This window comes from Lathyrus oleraceus, chromosome 3 (genome assembly GCF_024323335.1).
Source record: "Lathyrus oleraceus cultivar Zhongwan6 chromosome 3, CAAS_Psat_ZW6_1.0, whole genome shotgun sequence".
Lineage (NCBI taxonomy): Eukaryota > Viridiplantae > Streptophyta > Magnoliopsida > Fabales > Fabaceae > Lathyrus > Lathyrus oleraceus.
The window spans coordinates 240,610,004-240,630,940 of record NC_066581.1 but is presented as its reverse complement, the minus strand read 5'-3'; the positions used below and the strand labels follow the sequence as shown (position 1 = coordinate 240,630,940).

Genomic DNA, 20,937 nt, shown 5'->3' with positions numbered 1-20,937 from the left:
AAGACTATCAATACCACAAAGAGGGGATTACATCTACCGGTTTGTAGGCAGAAAACCACAGAAAAGTAACCAGTCATCGACCAGGATGAGCACAAAGGGTTAACTCTGCTAGGGGATGAAAGTGGGATTTTACAACTACCAGTTAATAGGTAGAAAACCACAAAGATAGGACTTACAACTACCGGTTTGTAGGTAGAAGCCACAAATTCCGCTGAGGATGAGATGAATGAGTGCCGGTTAGTGAGCGACTATTCATTTATGCCCCAGGGAAGCACGGGAGACAGCCAACAGGAAGCCAGTTTAGGATCGATCCAAAAAGGCAGACTGAATCAGGACTCATCCTAATGAGGAAAGAACTCAATAGGGAAAACCCATCCCATTAGGGAGGGAACGGAAACAACCATCATCCACGAGGATGTATCTCAGTGGGGAAATGGCAGTAAAGGATAGACACTTTCTGCTTAAGGGGTTGGATCTACATGGAGAGATCAGACACACCCACATCTGCTAGAGGAGGATCTACTGGAGAGATCTGTATCAACAAATAGCAGGAGACAACCATCAACAGATACACGGCAACAACTGCATCATGAGTATCCGAATGCTATGATTATGCATGCATGCATTATATCTAAAAAAATGTATGATGAATGCTGACAAACAGACATGCTCAACACACAGGTCCGGGAATCAACCATCCGGCACCACTCTTTCAGAGGGAAAACCAAAGTCACCAGAGAGCCAAGAAAATCCACTGGAGACTGGGATATCAGGAAGCAACACCATCCTGCTGGGGAGGAAGGCCACCAGAGGTTTCCGGAGGGATCGTCAGTCATAACCGGAGAAAAGAGTTCAACATACTGACGGACGCGCCACAACAACTCGTGCTGGAAATCAGAGATACTCAGAAGCAACCAGATCTCTGATGAAGATAGATAGGCATTAATAAAGCTCCTCATGCTAACAACTCCGCTGGGGATCTATCTGAGGACATGATGGAGTACTGGATGTCAATCCACCAAATACTGAATCTTCCAAGAAGAGCACCCATGCTGGGGGAGGGAGGAAGACTGCTCTGCTGGAGAGAGGAAAGTTGAAGTCTTCAATAAATGCTCTGCCTAGGACTGCCCCACAAAAAGCGTCCAAACAGCAAACTTGCTAGGGATGCCCCACAATAGGGCTCAAACAGCACTCTATTGGGGATGCCCCACTATAGGTGCTAATAGGGACTTGAAAAAAAAAAAAAAAAAAAAAAAAAAACTGCATTGCCGGGGACATGAAGATGAACAACTTCAACCAACACTACACTGGGCAATCTCGCTGAGGAGAAACCATGAGAGGTTCTACAGGGAAAAGATACAGTCATGCTCGAGATACGAACAATTGTCTTACCTGTTGGTAATCATACCGCCCTTGGGAGAGCACTGTGGGTCTCCTAAGTATCCTTCCATCATTGTGAATATTCACTTAGTTTGAGAACAATTTTGAAAAATTTATTTATTTTGAAAAACAATGATACTTTATCAATTAAAATATGCAAAACGTTTGTTGAGTTGAAACAAATAAGAGTGCAAATAATTGGATAAAAGCTCAAATTGATGTGATGGAATGGTAGTCTGCAAAGGGCGAGACTCCATAGATCTGTACAAGTTTGAAATCGGTGATATATATTGGAGAGGGCTACATTGAACATAATGACCCTTACTCTACCATTCTGAATTTCGATGTATTCAGAGCTTCAGTCGACGACGCATCGAGGATTCCTGACGGATGACAGATATAGAACACGGTCTTGTCAAGATGCAGTTACTTGCCAAATCCCTAATTTTTGCCTAGATTGCCCCAGTGTGAGGTGCTCAATCTAGCGGGATGCGAATTTTTTTTTTTTTTTTAATGTCTCTAACTTTTGCCTGGATCGCCCTTTCGGGTTTTCAATCCACCGAGACGCTCCTTTTTGCCTAAGTTGCCCTTTGGGGTGCTCGACTTAGCGAGCTTTTTTGTTCTTTTTGTTTTTTGTTTTTTGCGAAGTATTTCTTGACTGCATCGGGAATTCACAGGACGAGTGAACTTCTTCATCCATTGCTGTAAGTCTCAGAGCACCGCCTGAAAAGACTCTCTTGACAACCTATGGGCGTTCATAGCTTAGGGTTCACTTGCCCCTGGAATCGGGTACGAAAGACAAGACTTTCTTGAGCACAGGGTCCCTCGGAACACACGAGGCTTGACCTTCTTATAGCGTGCTTTCGTCACTCTCCGCTGATATAACTAACCATGACACATGGCAGTTAATCTCTTCTTTTCGATCGAATTCAGCATCAGTCAACTTGGGACTTTGAGGGTGCTATTTCTCTTTTGTTTCTTTCTTTCTTTTTCTTTCTTTTGATTTGGATTTCTTTTGATTTTGCACCCTCCTCTTTTTTTTTTTTATATGTGCCCCAGTTGGCTGTTCTCGAGATGCAGCTGAGTGATCTTCTTTTCTTGCTCAAGAAGCCGAGAAATCTCGTCAGGAATCCTTTCAACATCATCTTCTTCCGCTTCAAATACAGGGAATTCAAAATTGGGAGATAACGTCTGATCATTAGGTTCAATGGGTTTAAGAAACAACCTGCATAATGATTTAGAGATGAAAAGCTTTTTGAAAAACAAACAAGACAATCGTTATGCAGATGAAAAGATTGCTTTTATTCTTGTTTTTAAGGTTTTTTGTGATCACCAATTTCATGCAAAAAGCGAAAAGGGAAAACAAATGGAAAAACAAATGTTTTAACATGAATTTATTTGAATGAAAATATCATTGCACAAAATGTTGCCAACAATGTCATCACTTCTCCTTTTGGCATGGGAGAAGGGTTTTTAAACAAAGTGATTATTACTCTGACTTATGAACGACCGTAGGAACGCCCACAGTGACCCAATTGCGATAGATCCCACCAGGGATAACAACTGTCAGTATCCTTTGCATCAGCAACTTCTGCTTTTGAACAAACCTCTTTGTTGAAGACCTCAGAAGAACAACCATCGCCAACCCGGGACTTGCCGTCTTCAAGCTTGATTAACACGGGGACCTAAGTCTTCAAAGCTCAGAATCCCTGACCTCACAAGGTCTTGAACCTTCATCTTCAGCTGGAAACAACTATCCACATCATGACCAGGAGCACCCGAATGATACACACAATGCTGTTCAGGCCTATACCGCCACCGCGGGTTGACGGGTATAGCCGGCGGGTCTCTGGGAGTAATCAAGTTCCGCTCTATCAAAGAGGGATACAGCTCTGCATAGGACATAGGGATCGGATCAAAAATGATCTTCTTCCTCTCATTACTCGTACTGGCTTGATTACCATTGGGAGGCCGGTAAGCCTGCTGCTGAGGACGATGTTGTTGATGCTGATATTGCTGAGTTGGTCTTCTCTGTTGTTGTTGAGTTTGAGTGGCTGGAATAGTCACAGTAGCAACTTGCCGATACTGTCCTTTGTTCACACTCCTCCGACGGTGCACAACGTTTGTTTCACCCTCTCCCCTTCTGGGTGCCCCAGAGGATGGCTTTTTAGAACTTGAAGGATTTGAAGAGCCAGGATGGCGAACCGGAGCAAGAGTTGCTCTGACATTAATAGTCTCTGTAGCAAGGGGCTGTCCACTGATTATAATACCCCTCAAATCTTCACCCACGGCATAGTTGTTGACGGGAATAGTGACAGCAGTAATTTGATCATTGACAAGGACCCCCTCTGGTGAAGCACGACTGGGCGGCAGAGTCACAGCTTCCTGTCTCTGGGCTAAGGCACGCAGCTCCTCTTGCCCCTGAACAACCCCTTGCATCATGCTCATGAACTGAGCCATGTCCTGTCTTTGGGCTAAGGCACGCAGCTCCTCTTGCCCCTGAACAACTCCTTGCATCATGGTCATGAACTGGGCCATGTTTGCCCTCATCTCAGCCAACTCAGCTTGGACTTGATCCATACTCCTCTGATGATTCAATCTGGTTGCGGTGCGGACGATGATCAACAATCCAGTCTCAGTCAAAACCCAGAGTGAGAAGTCTCTCCCAAGCATGTCTGCAATGCAAGGATGATATGTGCATGATATGCATATGATGCGGATGCTATTTTATCATGAATGATCCTGAAAAGGATATGCACATGCGAGTTAACTTTTTTCATGCATTATTATTTTTTTGGAAAATAAACATGCTATGATGCAAATGATGGAGCCAAGACTGGCAGGCTGTGCATCTCGGCACACAGGATCCGAAGCTTCGGCTTGAACTCTGATCACAACCATCTGAAACCCAAAGTCAATCTGATCAACTGGCATCTGAACCCATGTCTGGAGAACTGAGTCACCATCTGAGTGAGCACCCACAGATTCAGCCCAGGGATCCGAAATAAACGGAACCCGCTGATAAACCACGGACAGAACTCCGGCGTCCCAGAAATAAACGTCCATAAATTTGGCTGAACCAAAGTCACCATCACAGCACCACTAGCAGAAACCGTACCTGTAGAGATCAAACCCTCCCCTCACAGGTAGGTTCTAAGAACAGAAGTTTGTCAGCTTCGGCCCTTCAGTCGAGAATAATACGTTTACCACTGAAGGTTTGGCATTATTACGGGATAAAAAACCTCTGCTGACTCCCCTCAACAGGACATCCTAAAGCAAGTTCCCAGTCTCGGGGTCCTCGGATTGATTAGCGAGAATGCGCCCACCAGAGCTAACATAATCACGTCTCGGAGGAGAGGCCTCGACTGAGTTCTCGGAAAATGGTCACCAGAGTCGACAATTTCTAGAGGAACATCATGTCGTTACGGAACATCCGTAGGACATAATATATCCAAGAGAAACCTCGTCTGGGTGTGGTTCTTCACGAACGACTTAACATAGCAACATGCCACGCAAGCCTCATGAACATCCACTCTAAAATCTGTGTGTACACTCAAGCCTGGGTAATGGGCTTACCTCTCATAGAACACCCCACCCCAACAAACAGATAAACGGCAGCAGATACAGCAAACATATGTACATGAATGCAATAAGGTAGAGCAGGTAAATACGGAAAGTAAACGACTGTACAAAAGCATAAACACCCAACAAACAAGAAATCTACAAAAGCTAGGAGGGACTCGCTTAGGGAAACTATATCCCCAGCAGAGTCGCCAGCTGTCGCAACCCGAAAAATACGGTATGCGAAAAAAACAACCGGCGAGAAAAGAAATGACAGAAGAGTCGCCACCGTGCGTTATTTATCCCAAAGGAGGGAAAGGAAACGCTCGAAGTAAACCTGGAGAAAGGAAAGGAAAAGACAAGGTCTCGCAACCAAATCTTGGGTTCGGGAGTCGATTATGCGAAGGGAAGGTATTAGCACCCCTACGCATCCGTAGTACTCTACGGGATCCACTCTTGTTGTTTCTTGTCTAAAGGGTGTGTGTTTATCTAATGTACTATTTACTAAAAGAAAGGGTCAAAGAAAATGACTCGCACGAATGTCGCATCCACTGCATACGTATCTCATCTGAATATGAGAATCAGAGTCTTCGTAGCTCGGCTACCTATGGGTTAAGGATAAGTGTGCTCGCTAAGACGTCGCGTCTTATGCCTACGTATCTCATCGGGAATGAGAATCAGAGCAAAACGTAGTTCAGCTAACTACGGGAATAAGGGTCTCGATTGCAACTAGGGCAAGAGAAAGGATCGCAACAAGGGCGAGAGGAAACAAGGATTAGTTGTTAGTTGTTAGTCAAACTCGGCAAGACGTCGCATCTTGTGCCTACGTATCTCATCTGAACATGAGAATCAGAGTTACCGTAGTTCGGCTCACGCACGCCGAAACAAAACACACGCACAAAAAGGCAAACATGGAACCCGAACGCCAATCGCTGGGCTTACATCAGCTTCCGAACCAAACAAACCCACACTGGAAACCAGATGCCACTTGATGGACTTATACCGTACTCCAAGCACTCAACAATAGGATACGGAATGCCAATCGCTGGGCTTACATCCATATCCTAACACACACAAGAAGAAACAAGCAATAAGTTACTAAGGAGTCGGGAACTCGAGCCTAGCAACTGTCAAGCAAACACACACAAAAAAAAAGGAAAAGGGTGAAAAAGAAAAAAAGGTGCCCGGAGAGATCTCGCACGATCTCCTGCCTACGTACCTCATCTGGTATGAGAATCAGGGCGACGTAGTTCCCCTTCATAGGGGTTGCCATCTGAATATGGACTTAGAGAAGGAGGACACCAGTTGTGTCAAAAGAGAGTGGGCAATGTGTTCACGCCCTAGCAGTAGGTGTCGCAGCTCGCTGAATCGAGTCTTAGGCAGTTACCTCTTTGCAATGGAACGGACTACATGCCACAAGATCGGAGACGCTCAGAAAGGTCTAGAAGTGGGGGAAGCTCTGCCCTAGAGTTGTCATGCAATGTGTGCTTAAATGTTTAGGATTTACAAATGGGAATATCTACCTAATGTTGGCATGCAAAGAATATGGGAATCCTACCTATGTTATCATACAAAAGGATATGGGGATCCTACCTATGTTATCATACAAAGGGTTCTATCTAATGGGTGCTACCTAATCGGAACAAGAATCGACGAATGGAGCAAGGAGAAGGGTTAGGGATAAGGGTAGATGGCGATGCATGAAGCAATCGACTTACAAGGTTGATAGCGATGCATGAAGCAATCGACTTACAAGGTTGATGGCGATGCATAAAGCAATCGACTTACAAAAGGGTGGATGAATACGTGCTGGTTCTGTTAGGTTTTGAAAAATGATTACTCGACGTTGGATCGAGGTTTTGATCTTGTTTTGAAATGGTTATCGAATATTCATTTTAATTCTTGTATTAACAGGTGAATAAAGAATGAAAGAATAAATATTATACATTTCATGGGAGAGGGATACATTTGTTGTGAATGGGGGTTGTCATGGCAATCGAACAATATAAATATATGCCTCATACACCATACAAGTAGGCCACAGTTAATCAAACAATTAAGATATAAACAAGTATATGATCAAATCAAATAATCAAAGAAATGAAATGAATGAGCATTAAACAACGTATGGGTGTAAGTGTAAGGGAACCGGCTCATTGTAAGAAAGCCCAAGAGTAAGCTATGTGAGATTGATGGCGATGCTTAAAAAGCAATCGACTTACAAGGGTGTAAAAAATGGGCTCGATATTAAATCGAGAAAGTATGATTTTTATAGTTTTAAAATGGCTTTGAATTAAATTAAAATACAACAACTTTACATTATTAACAAAATGAACATATGAGTGTAATAAAGGCATAAACATAAAAAGAAACTAAAATGCTAAAAGAAAAAATAATATAGCTAAAAAAATAAAATGCCAAAAAATGCCACACATGAGTATTAAACCCACCCCACTCAAGAATATGAACACTGCCCTTCTCCACCAGGCCACTCATCATTATCTGCTACTGAGATACTACGTTAAATATATGAACCGGGCAAAAATAAATAAATAAATAAAAAGATAACATATAAACATTTTTATGTTTTTTATCTCTGTTAAAAAAAACAAATTTAAAAATAGAATTAAAAAATTAAAAAAAAGGAAACAGAAAAATGGAAACGAAAAAAAGAAGCAAAACAGAAGCTCGTCTTCTTCTCATCTCTCTCACCTTGCGAACTCAACCTTCCCCAACAATGGCAATCTCACGCACCCCAGACTTCACATTTCACTCAATCTCACTCTTGCTCTCAACGAAACCCCTTTCAAACACTCTCAGCTCTCACAAAAACAATCAAACAACAAGCATGAATAGAAAGAAAAAGAGTAGGAAAGAAAAGTTCTTACAGGGCGTCGCTGCGGTGGTGGTGATGGATGCGAAGAAAACTGGCCTCCAGGTAATCGGTTTTGAGGTTTTAGGGTTTTTGTTTGGGATTTTTCCGCCTCCAGGTCCTTTTTTGTGCCTGCCTCTCTTACTGATTTCTTCCTTTTATAATCCCATTGCTAGGGTTTGGATGAGATCAAAAGAGTATGGAATTGGAAGTGCTTTTTTTTTTGTGCTGCTCTGTTGTCTATCCCATTTTGGTGTTTGCTCTGAAAAAGGTAACATGTACCTTGTACTTCTTCTGTGAAAATGTTTCATTTTTGTTGCTTGTGAATTTTTACCATCTTACCGAGTTGTTGTGATTTTACTGCAGTGAATTTCTATTGCCACTAAACTCAGTTGGTTTGTGAATGAGGGCTCAAAAGGTTGATGGTTCTTGCAGTGTGTGGATCAATGTTTCATAGGTTTAACTCTCACTGTTGTATTCATTTCCTTGTTTTCTTTTAATTTGCTTCAGCTGACAGGAACTTCAATGCAGCTACTACCTTGGCTTGATGATGAGCAGGAGTACTGCAGGATGATGCTTGCAAAACATTTCATGAGTTCTGGTTTGAGGAGCCTTCTGCTTCACAAACTCAGGTCTTTGAAAATGGTAGTACTGTTCCACTAGAGGTGGCTAAGAAAACTGAGCAAATCGTTGAAATGCTGAAGAGATTGCCAAATAATCAGCTTCTTGTAACTATAATAAAGCGCAACTTGACTCTTGATTTTTTTTTTACCGCAATCATATGTGCTAGTCTTGCATGCATTTTGTCTTGTGGACCCAACTCTCTGTGCACCAGCTTCTAACCCTTCCCAGTATGTCATTACTTTGCAGCCATATCTGAAGACTCAGGTTGACAATAGCATGGTCGCACAGCTACTTGAGAGTATAACATTTATAATTGATGATGTGTTGCCATTGCTGCGTAAGTTACCTCTCAGTATTGTGGATGAACTTGAACAAGATTTGAAGCAGATGATTCTTCGACGCTCTTTCTTGACAGTTGTCCATGCTTGTATCAAATGCCTTCGCAGTATGAGTAAGATTGCTGGAAAGGGGGCAGATGTAATTGAGCATCTTATCCAGGTCTTCTTCAAATGTTTGGATACCCAGGCAATTGTAAACAAACAGCAAGTTGGGCGATCTCTCTTCTGTATCGGCTTACTTATTCGTTATGGCAACTGTTGGCTAGCAAGCTCTGGTAATAAACTTGTTGATGTCAGAAGGAGCCTCAGCTTGTTTATGAAGTATCTTGCCGTGGACGATTATTCTCTTAAGGTTAGATCATTGCAGGCACTAGGATATGTTCTAATTGCAAGGCCTGAATTTATGTTAGAACATGACATTGGAAAGATACTGGAGGAAACACTGTCTTTTCACGCTGATGCTCGGCTTAAGATTCAAGCATTGCAAAACATGTTCGAGTATCTTCTTGACGCTGAAAGCAAAATGGAAGCAGAAGCTGATGATAATGTACCTGGTCACTCGGTCAGAGCTGGGCAGAGTGTACCTGTTGCTGCCACAAACAGTGTTACAGAAAAAATTATGGCAATTTGTTTGTGGATACTTGATCAGTAAATAGTTGCAATGTTCTGTCTGTTACTGCAATCCCCATTCAATTCTGATAGCTTCCAACAGTTCAGGAGACACACTCGGTTTTTTCCAGCAATCGAAAGCCTGCTGCGATAACAAAATCGAGGAATGTCAACATCATCATATAGAGATGCCGAACTTCTTTGCAGATGCTATATTTTGATTGATTATCTGCATCAATGCATATGATATATTGCATTGGGTTTTTGCAGGTAAAGGCATCATTGTTTGCTGCCGGATGCTTTTTGTGAAATATCCGATGATTTTGCGTGTATTACGTTGGAGATGCTGTTTAACATTACGAATTCACCCGCAGCATCTTTGCCTATAAAATTGGCTGCAGCAAGAATATTTGCAAAATTCAAGTGGTCATATTCAGTTGCAAAGAAAGCATATAAGGTGGTTGCCTACTTTTTACTTCCTGTCTGTTTCTTTCTTGGAACTATCACATATTTTTGTTTTCTTCTTTCTTATGTGATGACTTATTTGATGCAGAATTCTAGTGACAGGATATGGAATGGATTCATGCATTTCCATGGCTTGGTATATTGTTTTGGTTCTGTCACATGGCTAATGATTGGTCATTGCAGGATTTGCTGCAGGTTGCATTATGGTTTTTTTAAGTAACTGGAAAAGACATAGGATACTGGATTTCCTAGGGCCTTCCAAGAGAAGTGCAAGGAAAGCAAGCTTTTGCAGCACAATCCAACATTAATCTGAAAATGCATTTCTAGCTTTTGAAACAACTGAGAGATTATACAGACAGAGAACCCAAAACGGATACAAAATTAGCATGTCATAGCATTACATTACAAGCCCTGCCCCAGGAAACAGGCGAAATAGGCATCAGACTAATCTGATGGTGAAAAAGCAGAGGCATTTTAACTTAATACTGCCTGAAAGTAAGATTCAATCGTCCAGGATTCCGGAGATTAGTTTCTGTAATCAAGCTGATAGGGGCACTGTCTGGCTTAATAGCACTAACGCCGTGAAAGACATTTCTAGCTTTGCCACCGAAGATCAAAACATCCCCAGATTCCAAAACAACTTTGTTTGCTTTGTCAACATCCCTTCCACCACCATACAAGAACTCTGCAGAATTTCCAATAGAGAATGACAATCAGCTTGTCCATGATCCAGTTTGCAAAGCTAAATCTCATGTGATGAGTTAATAGAATACAGTTCAAAATGAATCGTAATACAAGAAAAAAGTTACTGAAACAAGTGAACTCAGCAACATAAATATTTCTTCCCACTGGGCTCCAAAATTAAAATCCTGAAGGTTCAGCAAGAGATCATCTGAATTCAAGAAAACCTTGTTGGCAGAATTTGAAATTGTTTGAGCGATTTCCCTAGCAGCTTCAATTTTCCTTAAGGTTATAAATGCAGGGTTGTTGGAAATAGCTTGACCAATCAATTGAGCACTCTTGGCTTCTCCCTGTGCTCTAATAACAACACTTCTTTTGTCTTGTTCAGCTTTTTCTACAACAAATTTAGCTCTCTCAGCTTCTTGAGCAGCAACCTGCTTGGCTTCAATTGCAGCTGTGAATTCCCTCCCCAAATGTCAAACTTGTGATTGACACATCATCCAACGCAATGTTAAATTGTGATGCCCTTTCAGTCAATATCTTCTTTATTTCACGACTAACAGCCTCTCTCTGAGTAATGAGCTGACTGGCATTGTACTGTGCAACCACAGATTTGAGAGTTTCATGTATAATAGAAGGCAGGACCCTTTCATTATAATTCTCACCCAGAGTTCGATAAACTGTTGGTAATTGGTCTGGCACAGAACGTGTAAGAACTCTAAGTCCAATTTTCACCATTTGGAGATCCCGACTTCCTGAAGTGCTCTCCACTAAATGAGATCGTGCACGAACATCATAGATCACAGGCCTCTCAAACCACGGGATCATAATATATGTTCATTCAGGATAGACCTTATCTTTGACCCCAACAAGACGGTTAAAGACAATAGCTCGATGACCACCCTCAACATTATACAAGGTGTTTGTAGCCCCATACATAGCAAGTCCACCGATAATGCTAACTTTAAGCAAAGCGGCGATTCCACTACCAGGAACCTTTGGGATCTTCACGTTGTTGAAATTCATCTTTCGGAGACTGGTTGTGGAGATTGATGTTAGGTGAAAATTTAGAGTTTAATGAATTTGGGTTGACTTTGGTCAAAGTTGACCAAAAAGTCAACTGTTGACCAAAGTCAACAATTGGTCAAAAGTGTCAATTTTTTGTATTTTTCTTGTATGGAATCATATGTACTGGTTTAAACATGGATGAAATAGATTGAAATGGATTAACAAATGGTTTGAAGTTGGTTTCCAAATTGTTTTGTCTTATGACTTGAATGTTTGACTTTTGAAAAATAACTTGACTGATAATGCACATGAACAAGGCCATGAAATGAGACCATAAGGTTAGGGTTTTGACATAGTATCCATGAACCAATAGCAAGACTAGCAAGTGGCTAGAAACACAAGAAACTTGGTTGTTCAGATGACCCAGACCATAGAGGTATCCACAATCACAACACCATGACTTTGGATCAAAACCAATCCTCATGTAAAACCAAAGTTAGGTTAGGCCAAGCATGCCAAACAAACATAAAAAATTCAGGAGCAAAATCGGGGTATGACACTATTGAGGTCTTCCAGCTAAGAAAGCGGTAAAATGCGGGAAAGATGTAAAAGTACCACACGGATAAAGATCCGAAGTAACAGCAACTAAAAAGACAAGAAACCCGGAGATCTCTCAAGCTGGCACCATCAAGGAAAGCAAGTCAGCACAGGTAATCGGAATAAACCTCCAAGTGTATCCCGCAAATAAAGTGGGATACCGAGCATGCTATCCCTGCAAGAGTATGTGAGCCCTCACAAAAACTCAACAACCAGGTTAGAGTAACAGGATGGAATCGGGAGAAAACAGTGCCATGACAAACACAAAACGGATTAGAGCAAACAAAAAAGCAACTGCTGTCGCGATCGCTGCTGCTTCGCCTAGCGAAGGCTTAGCGAAGCTTCGCTGCAAGCTCGCCTAGCGAAGCGGCTAGCGAATGCCTGCGGGTTTTGGGTTCTTCATTGATAACAGTCCGATCTCGGTAACCCCAAACCTTATGGTACACATTTTAGAAATTTAGAACTGAAAGCATGAAGTAATGGAAATAGGGCAAACCTGATTGGAGAGATCGAAGGAGATTGACTTGCCCGGTTGAGTTCTTCAGTGTCTGTGGAAACTGCTCTGAATTCTGTCAGCTCTTCTTTTCTCTTTCCCTCCAGCTCCCCCTAGGGTTTTTTCACTGAACTTCTATTTATAACCTGATTTTTGTGACTTTGTGGGCTCAAAATGAAGGCAACTCAAGCCCTAAACTTTTCTGTTATATTTCAAACGCGTGCACTTCGCCTAGCGAAGGATCTGCTCGCCTAGCGAGCATGACAATTCAGCTTCGCTTAGCGAACCATGCTGCTCGCCTAGCGAGCATGACAGCTCAGGCTCTTCTTTTTGCTCCTTCAAGGTTAGCGTTTTGCATGATGAATAGATCCCATTTGGACATGTTGGAAGTATCTCAAGCCATTCCCTTGTGTTGACTGATCACCCAGATAGGACCCACAAAGTGTCTTGGATGATATTCAAGCTTCTTGGATCTAATTCTGATTGACATGATGAAATGCAATATGAAATGTTAAATGACCTAAAAATGAATGCATGAATGAGGGGGGCAAATTTTGAGGTATTACAACATGGTCTACATAACTTGAAGCCCTCCTTACATGATTCATAACATATGTAAAGTTTCTGAAATGGGGTCTTCTATCGTTAATTACTTATGAGCAGGTTAAACATTTAACTTGACTGTTGACCTAAGATTTATTCTTAAAATTTCACGACAATACTCATAAATCCTAGTGTAACCACCTTAGAAAGAACCATTAACCATGTCTCTAGTTGTAAACCTAGCCATGATTGCCTTAGTCTTGTTGACACCTACATTCCACTTCCTTTGTGCCTTTTCTTTTATATCCTTGATCTTCATCCTAGGATTGTTTTTTAATGAATTTTGAATCCTCTTACTCAACCACTTTGTTGTCATCATCTTGACATTATACTCTCTACTACAACTATGAATGTCAATTACTTCTCTAGTCTGCCAAGATTCCTCCTTTGGAAACTTGCCACAATATGCTTCTGTCTCACAACCTTTCTTACATCTAACCCTAACCCTTTCGTTATCATTTTTAGTAAACTTAAGTTTCCTACCAGATTGGATATCATATGTTGTTATCGCTTCCTTAAAGTCACCTTTGGTGCTACAAAAAGTTCCTATCTCTCATTTGAAATTTTCCATGCCTTTTGCAACTTGAACATTGGGTACTTCTTCTAGGTTGCTCCACTACTAACATCACTATCACATATATTTTCCAACTATTCACTCTCATTTTCACTCGCTTTAGATGCTCATTTGTATTCTTCCCACTTTTTTTTTCTTGTTCCATCTTAATCATGGTCATAGTCAATGAGATTCCAACTTCCTCTTCCACAAAATCATCATTCTCATCAGATTCATCGTCAAATGCTACTTCTAAAGCACTATCATAATTGAAGCTCTCATCCTCACTAGAATCATAACTTGCATTTTCACTATGCACCTCACTAACATTAACATCACCTGCATTCACATTCCCATATTGAACCTCAACATCACCTGCATTCATATTCACTTGTTGACCCTCACCAACATTAACATCACCTGCATTCACATTCACATGTGGATCCTCGCCAATATAAACATTCACTTCTGCATCCTTCAACTCAGAATCCTCAATAATCACTTCTTCATAAAGTTTAGCTATCATATCTTCTTCTTCAAGATTTACAATATCTTCATCATTAACATCGTCTTCATCATCAATGTGACCCTCATAATATTCAGGCTGAGAGAATGGGAGTTGGATATAGATATCAACACTTAAATACACCATACAAAAATCATAAATATCTAATGCACCTTTGTCATCAACCAAAACATGCATCATGTTGTAGGGTCTTTGAAATATATTGTATCTATTTCAATATAACCTAATTCCTTGTGTACAGCTACTAACTCAAAAATAACTCCACTTGTCAACTTCTATTTTTAAATCCTGAATTTTTTCTCCTTTGCACTCAGTTAAATCTTTATCAATAAATTCACCAGCATGATGAATTACCATATATAAATATTCATCAATTTCTACATATTTTTGAGAAAATACAAATTATAATGAGGGCTAATTTTAATATATCATGTTAACTTATAAAATACCAAATAATAAACCCTTACATTTGAATACATAAACATTTAACAATTGCATGCATAAAAATCTAACATCAAATACAAATAACATTTCAAACCCTATAAACCCAGCTAACAGTTACGAGACAAAATCCTAAACCTAATTACTAACTGTTGTCAACAATGACATGCAAACTTCTTTCCTTTGACTTCGCCTGAGATTTCACCTTCGATTTTGCTTTCTCTGGTTTGCTTCTCCACTTTGCCTTTGATCGCCTTCATTCCTTTTTCCACTTCTATTCTCTGTTAGAGTTTGCGTTTTACAACTGAAATGAGACATTACCTTTGCATTTCACTATTTTGTTATAATGTTTAATTTACATCAGCGACAGGTATATGTCACGTGTCCCCTTTTTTGACTTTGACTAACGAGTCCAACAGAAGGGACTAACGTGGCGCGTTTGGAGAAATAAGGGATGAAACGAATCTTTTTTAAAATTGAAAGACCAAAATAAACATCGAGATAAAGATGAGGGAACAAAAAATATTAAACCTACATAAAAGAATGAGATAAAATTTTATTATTTTATATTATAAAATTTCATCTAGACAGAAGCAAGAAGAAAAAAGAATAGAATAAAAACTATTCACTAATATCTACAAAAATAACAACAAAATATAAAACTGAACTTATTACAAAATTGATTAGAAAAATAAAAGTGTGAAACTAAGTTGAAACTAAATTCCACAAAACTATATCTTCGAGCACTATTTAAATGTTGGCATCATAGTTAATATTATTACCTCGTCTCTGTATAAAAAAAACAGGTAATTTAAAAATTCGTTTGTGAATTGATTTTTGGAGAATTTTGATGGAAAGATTTTGGAGGATTATATCGTGATATTTTAAAAATGTTTTAAAATGTATCCTTTCGAAACTTTTCCCTTAAAAATCCTTCAAAATTCAATTCCAACATGAGTCTAATTAAACAAAGGTAAGGATGCATATCCCATAACATTGGAGAAGGGTGTTACAAAATGTATAAACTCTTTATAGGTTAATAATATAGAAAAATTACAATTGTAGCATTATTCTATAAATAAATAAAAATGTCCCAATTATATTCGCAATAGTTTCGTGTATACTATAATCTGTTGTCTGCATCAGCGAACGTAGCACAAGAAGATAACGTAAAAGGTACTCTTTTTAAGAATCATTTCATCATCTTCTTCATATTTTCCCAATCATTTCTCATTCTCATCATTAAATATTATAAAATTTCACATACCCAATTAGAAAATTTCACTATTTCCTTTTTCGTTTCTTATAAAAATCATTTTTTAATCACTTTCCATGTCCATAACAACAACAACAACAACTCTACCATCAATAAATAGGATTAATTAATTCTTCGTTGTTTCTGAACCTGCCCACAATTTTAAACAAGTTCTATTTGAATTCCACCTTATAAATTCATCACCTTTACATCACTTTTTCTCCCACTTCATTGATTGGTTTCAATAGTGCTCAAAAATCTAATTTTGTGGAACAATCATTGCTTCAATTTCCCTTTTATTTGATGGGTGTTTCGGTTGATTCACCATCACAAAAGGGTTCATGGAGATTTTTCACTAGAAAGAAGCAGGTTGATTCTGCAAGTAAAAACACTAAACCTCTGCTTGCAAAGGAGTTAACTATTTCTCATCTTGTTGCGATTGGTAATTCATTCAATTCAACTAAAACAGTTTTAATTTTTATCTTTTTTTTTCATCTGGGTTTCTTGATAGTCAGTTTTGGCACGTAGGAAAATTGTCTGGTTTATGTTTTCATATTGTTAACACGAAACTGGTGTTTTCTGTTTCTGTTCTGATCATACGATGTGGTCTTGTCTGACTTCAAGCTTTTCCCGCCTTTTCCTTGTTAATTTGCATGCACATGATTTCGTTTATTATACTAACTGTGCTTTGGAAATTGAATTTGATGTTTTTTTTTTTATGATAATAAAATAACTAGGTGTTGGTTCAACAATTGGTGCTGGAGTGTATGTTTTGGTTGGAACAGTAGCTAGAGAGCATTCTGGACCAGCTTTGGCTATTTCTTTTCTGATTGCTGGGTTTGCAGCTGGTCTTTCTGCTTTTTGCTATGCCGAGTTGGCTTGTCGATGTCCTTCTGCCGGAAGCGCGTATCACTATTCATACATATGTCTTGGAGAAGGGTTTGTTTTTCTTAGTCCTTTTCATTTGGTGTGTGTTTGGATTAGATTATGTGAAATTGATTTTGAGGTCTGTGTGAATTTATTTAACATGATCTTATTAAAGAAATTGATTACTTTGTTTTCAGTGTTGCTTGGTTGATTGGCTGGGCCTTGATACTGGAATATACAATTGGTGCCGCAACTGTTGCTCGTGGCGTAACCCCTAATCTTGTACGCTGTTCTTTTAACTTTTCCGTTAATTTTTGCTTATTTTGGAGTATGTTTATATTAGACTATTTCTATTAGTTTATTCTATCAAAAGTCCAACATAGACAACCCATTGAGAATCGCCTGTTGGTGAAGGCTTGGGACCTGAGAGTGTGCTCCCCTTAAGGTCTCAAATAGCGAATATTGACATCTGATATAGATACGTTCTTTTAGGCTCCAATTTTTGGTGGTCTGGACAATCTACCGTTCTTTTTGTCGCGCCAGCATATTCCTGGGATCGATATTATTGTGGACCCGTGTGCAGCAATTTTGGTATTGCTTGTTACAGGACTACTATGTTTGGGGATCAAGGAGGTAGTTACAATTATAATATTTTTTATTCATCTCTTATTTGATTCTTTTTCCATTTATTTCTTAACCACATGAGCTAGAATTTTCTCTTCTTGATCGGTGAAACTTATTACACGAATCCCTTATACATGCAGAGCACAGTGGTACAAGGCATAGTAACGTCGGTGAATGTATGTGCATTGCTTTTTGTGGTTATAGCTGGTGGTTACATAGGATTCAAGTCTGGATGGGCTGGATATGAACTTCCTACAGGGTAAGTTAAACTTTTTGTTTTTCATTTCCTCGTATACGTTTGGTTTTTGTCTCCTGTTATTGAAACTTCTCTCTTTTGGTTTAATAGATATTTTCCATTTGGGGTTGATGGGATGCTTGCGGGTTCCGCAACAGTCTTCTTTGCATACGTAGGTTTTGATGCAGTTGCCAGTACTGCCGAAGAGGTATAGTGCATTGTCACGTTGCCACACACCGATAACTTCCATGAATGCAGTTCTGTTTCCTTCTTACCGTAATTTATGTGCGTGGCTCTTTCGCATCCAATGGTTTAAACTGGCTGATAATGTTTCACTTAATCAACAGGTGAGAAATCCTCAGCGAGATTTGCCACTAGGCATCGGTGCTTCATTGTTTCTATGTTGTGGAATATATATGCTGGTCGCCATTGTTGTCGTTGGTTTAGTACCTTATTATGCAATTGATCCTGATACACCGATATCATCTGCATTTGCTGTCCATGGGATGCAATGGACCGGGTAAGTTTATAGTTTTCGCTAAATTTATTGTTTTTTTGTGGCTCGATAGAGATAGTTTCCTAAGATAAGTTTACTATCTTTGATTGCAGTTACATTATAAATGCCGGAGCTTGCACAGCTCTCATCTCAGCATTGATGGGTGGGATACTTCCACAGGTAAACTATCGGATATCTCTGATATGGCCAAAAAAATTCTTCCTTATTTCAATTTGCCAAACAAAAAAACTAAATATTGGTCGATGTTCCGCAGCCACGGATTTTGATGGCAATGGCAAGAGATGGACTACTGCCACCATTTTTTGGTGACATAAATAAGCATACTCAAGTTCCTGTGAAGGGCACAATAATTACCGGCCTTGCTGCTGCAGTCTTAGCATTTTTTATGGAAGTCTCTGAACTTGCAGGGATGGTAAGTCCACTATATATATAGATCGATCGATAGATAATGGAACCATAACTATTCGACAAAAATGTATCTATAGTTTATATTAGTATAGTACCGATTTTTATTTTCCTTTTCTACTGCAGGTTAGTGTGGGAACTCTTTTAGCATTCACCATGGTGGCGATATCTGTGCTGATCCTAAGATATATTCCTCCAAATAAAGTCCCAGTGCCTCCTTCTCTCCAGGATTCAATCGAAGTGGTCGAAGTCGTAAATGAAGACGAAAGTGTCGGTACTTCTGAAGACACAAAACCTTCAGATGTTACGCAAGATTTTCCCATTGATCATCCTCTTATTTCTAATCACCTTGTCATAATAGGCAACTGTGAGTTATGACTTTCCTTCTCCTTTATCAATGTCTATCCCATAGGCATCTGTTATTTTTTTCCTTATATTTTTTGTTTTGTTGTTTTGGGTGCGCAGATATAAATGAGGGTAATAGAAGAAGACTTGTTCGACGGACCATAGCACTCATATGCTTGGGGGCGTTCGTCCTCACATTTGCAGCTTCATGTTTAACTTTTCTTAGGTTAGTCTCATAAGTGATAACTTATGCACTTCATTAGTGTATGTCATCATGCCATTTAATTAAGGATCGGTCCTAGTGTTTGAAGTCTTTTCGGCATTGTTTTATGCTATTGCAGTTATGTTCGCTTCGCATTGTGTGGAGCTGGAGGCATTCTTCTTGTGTTTGGATTTGTCTTCCTATCCTTAATAGATCAAGATGAAGCGAGGCACAACTTTGGTCACTCTGGAGGTATGCCTTACTTACCATCATAAATTAGGCTGGACTGCACACATTAATCTGTTGATAATAACTATGATTAATCATTTTTCAGGTTTCATATGCCCATTTGTGCCATTGCTGCCTATAGCTTGCATTCTCATCAATTCCTATCTGCTAATTAATCTCGGGTAACCATAAATACTTAACTTTCACATGTTAAATATGCATATGGTTGTCCGCAAATCCTATTCAATTGGCAGAAACTGATATTACTAGATTGGACACTATCACCAGGGTTTAAACCCTGGTACTCATGACTATGTGTGAGTTTCATGACTATACGTGAGTTTCTAGTGGTTATTACCACTTCGTCAAATAAATGTGCATATGGTTAAGCAAGCTACACTTTTCCTATTATTGAATGGTTTCTCTAATTCTTTATGTGTTTGTTTTTCAGATTGGAAACATGGTTGCGCGTTTCTATATGGTTGGTAACAGGACTTGTAATCTATGTGTTTTACGGCCGAACTCATAGCTCTCTAAAAGATGCAATTTATGTGCCAGCAAGTCAAGTGGACCAAACCTATCAAACTCGGAGAAACTATGTTGCTTAATCTGTATAGAAAGTTCGTAGTCGGTTTAGTCTTGGGACGCAAGTCGTTTTAGTCTTGGGACGCAAGAAAGCATCCAAACATGCTGTTAATGTCTGAGATGATGTTGCAGTTCCACCAGTTGTATAAAATATAAATCCTTGTGCAGAAGAAGATGCTTGTCAAAAATGTCATTATTATGTGCATTAATTGTATATATTCTTCCGCGTGATTTACCATTTGTATGATAGCATGTAACATGATTGAATTCTTGTTCATATATATATATATATATATATATATATATATATATATATATAACCATTTTTCTGTGCTGTTTAAACATATTAATGGCTGAGTTTAATGAAACACTACTTCAATGGTGTCTTGATAATCATTTCAACATAACATATGATCTTGTTGTACACTAAAATTCCCTCCATCATCACAAACTAAAATAAAAATATTAAAATCCTATCATTCTTACAAATTTCTTAGAAAAAATTCAAAATAATAATGTGTTCCTCAAATTGCAATAAAACTTTCCTTATAAATTAACACATGACTAAAATATTATTTGTTTAACACCAACCACTTCAATATCCACGAACTCAAATCATACAAAACCATTTCACCATCTATTTTGAGGTGTGTAGTTCATAAGTGGGGACTACTATGAATGTTGTATTGCATGTTGTTTATGGTTAGAAGTGGAACCATAACTGTTATTTTTACTTATTTTGTATGTCATGCATCATTTTGTGTCAGTGTGTTGAAATAAGCGAGTCACGATTTCAGAAGTGGGAATCAGTGATCATTCGGGGTTCAGAAGTGGGGACCCGGTTTGAATGAGGAATCATTATTGAGTGGACGAGATCAGTAACAAACCTTTGATGTAGAAATTGGCATCACATGCATAGAGTC

The 20,937-nt window shown here is 39.3% G+C and overlaps 2 protein-coding genes and 1 pseudogene across 3 annotated transcripts; 2 read left to right on the top strand and 1 right to left on the bottom strand.

Moving 5' to 3' along the window:
- Positions 1-8,597: 8,597 nt before the first annotated feature.
- LOC127130644 (sister chromatid cohesion protein SCC2-like) lies at positions 8,598-10,065 on the top strand. Its single transcript, XM_051059616.1, has 3 exons — positions 8,598-9,322; positions 9,938-9,985; positions 10,033-10,065. The coding sequence occupies exons 1-3, from the start codon at positions 8,714-8,716 to the stop codon at positions 10,063-10,065; spliced, it is 690 nt and encodes a 229-aa protein (XP_050915573.1). The 5' UTR covers positions 8,598-8,713.
- Positions 10,066-10,608: 543 nt separating this feature from the next.
- Positions 10,609-11,589, bottom strand: LOC127126604 (prohibitin-1, mitochondrial-like; annotated as a pseudogene).
- Positions 11,590-15,975: 4,386 nt separating this feature from the next.
- On the top strand, positions 15,976-20,258 carry LOC127126603 (cationic amino acid transporter 2, vacuolar). Of its 2 annotated transcripts, none has more exons than XR_007805029.1 (14): positions 15,976-16,448; positions 16,744-16,945; positions 17,071-17,155; positions 17,366-17,506; positions 17,638-17,756; positions 17,844-17,940; positions 18,080-18,252; positions 18,342-18,408; positions 18,503-18,661; positions 18,781-19,021; positions 19,120-19,225; positions 19,341-19,453; positions 19,536-19,746; positions 19,881-19,996. XR_007805029.1 is itself a non-coding variant. In XM_051055554.1 (14 exons), the coding sequence occupies exons 1-14, from the start codon at positions 16,310-16,312 to the stop codon at positions 20,035-20,037; spliced, it is 1,875 nt and encodes a 624-aa protein (XP_050911511.1). In that variant the 5' UTR covers positions 15,976-16,309; the 3' UTR covers positions 20,038-20,258. The 2 variants fall into 2 exon arrangements, 1 of the variants encoding a protein (XP_050911511.1); XM_051055554.1 differs by having other exon boundaries at positions 19,536-19,611; positions 19,881-20,258.
- The last annotated feature ends 679 nt before the right edge of the window (positions 20,259-20,937 follow it).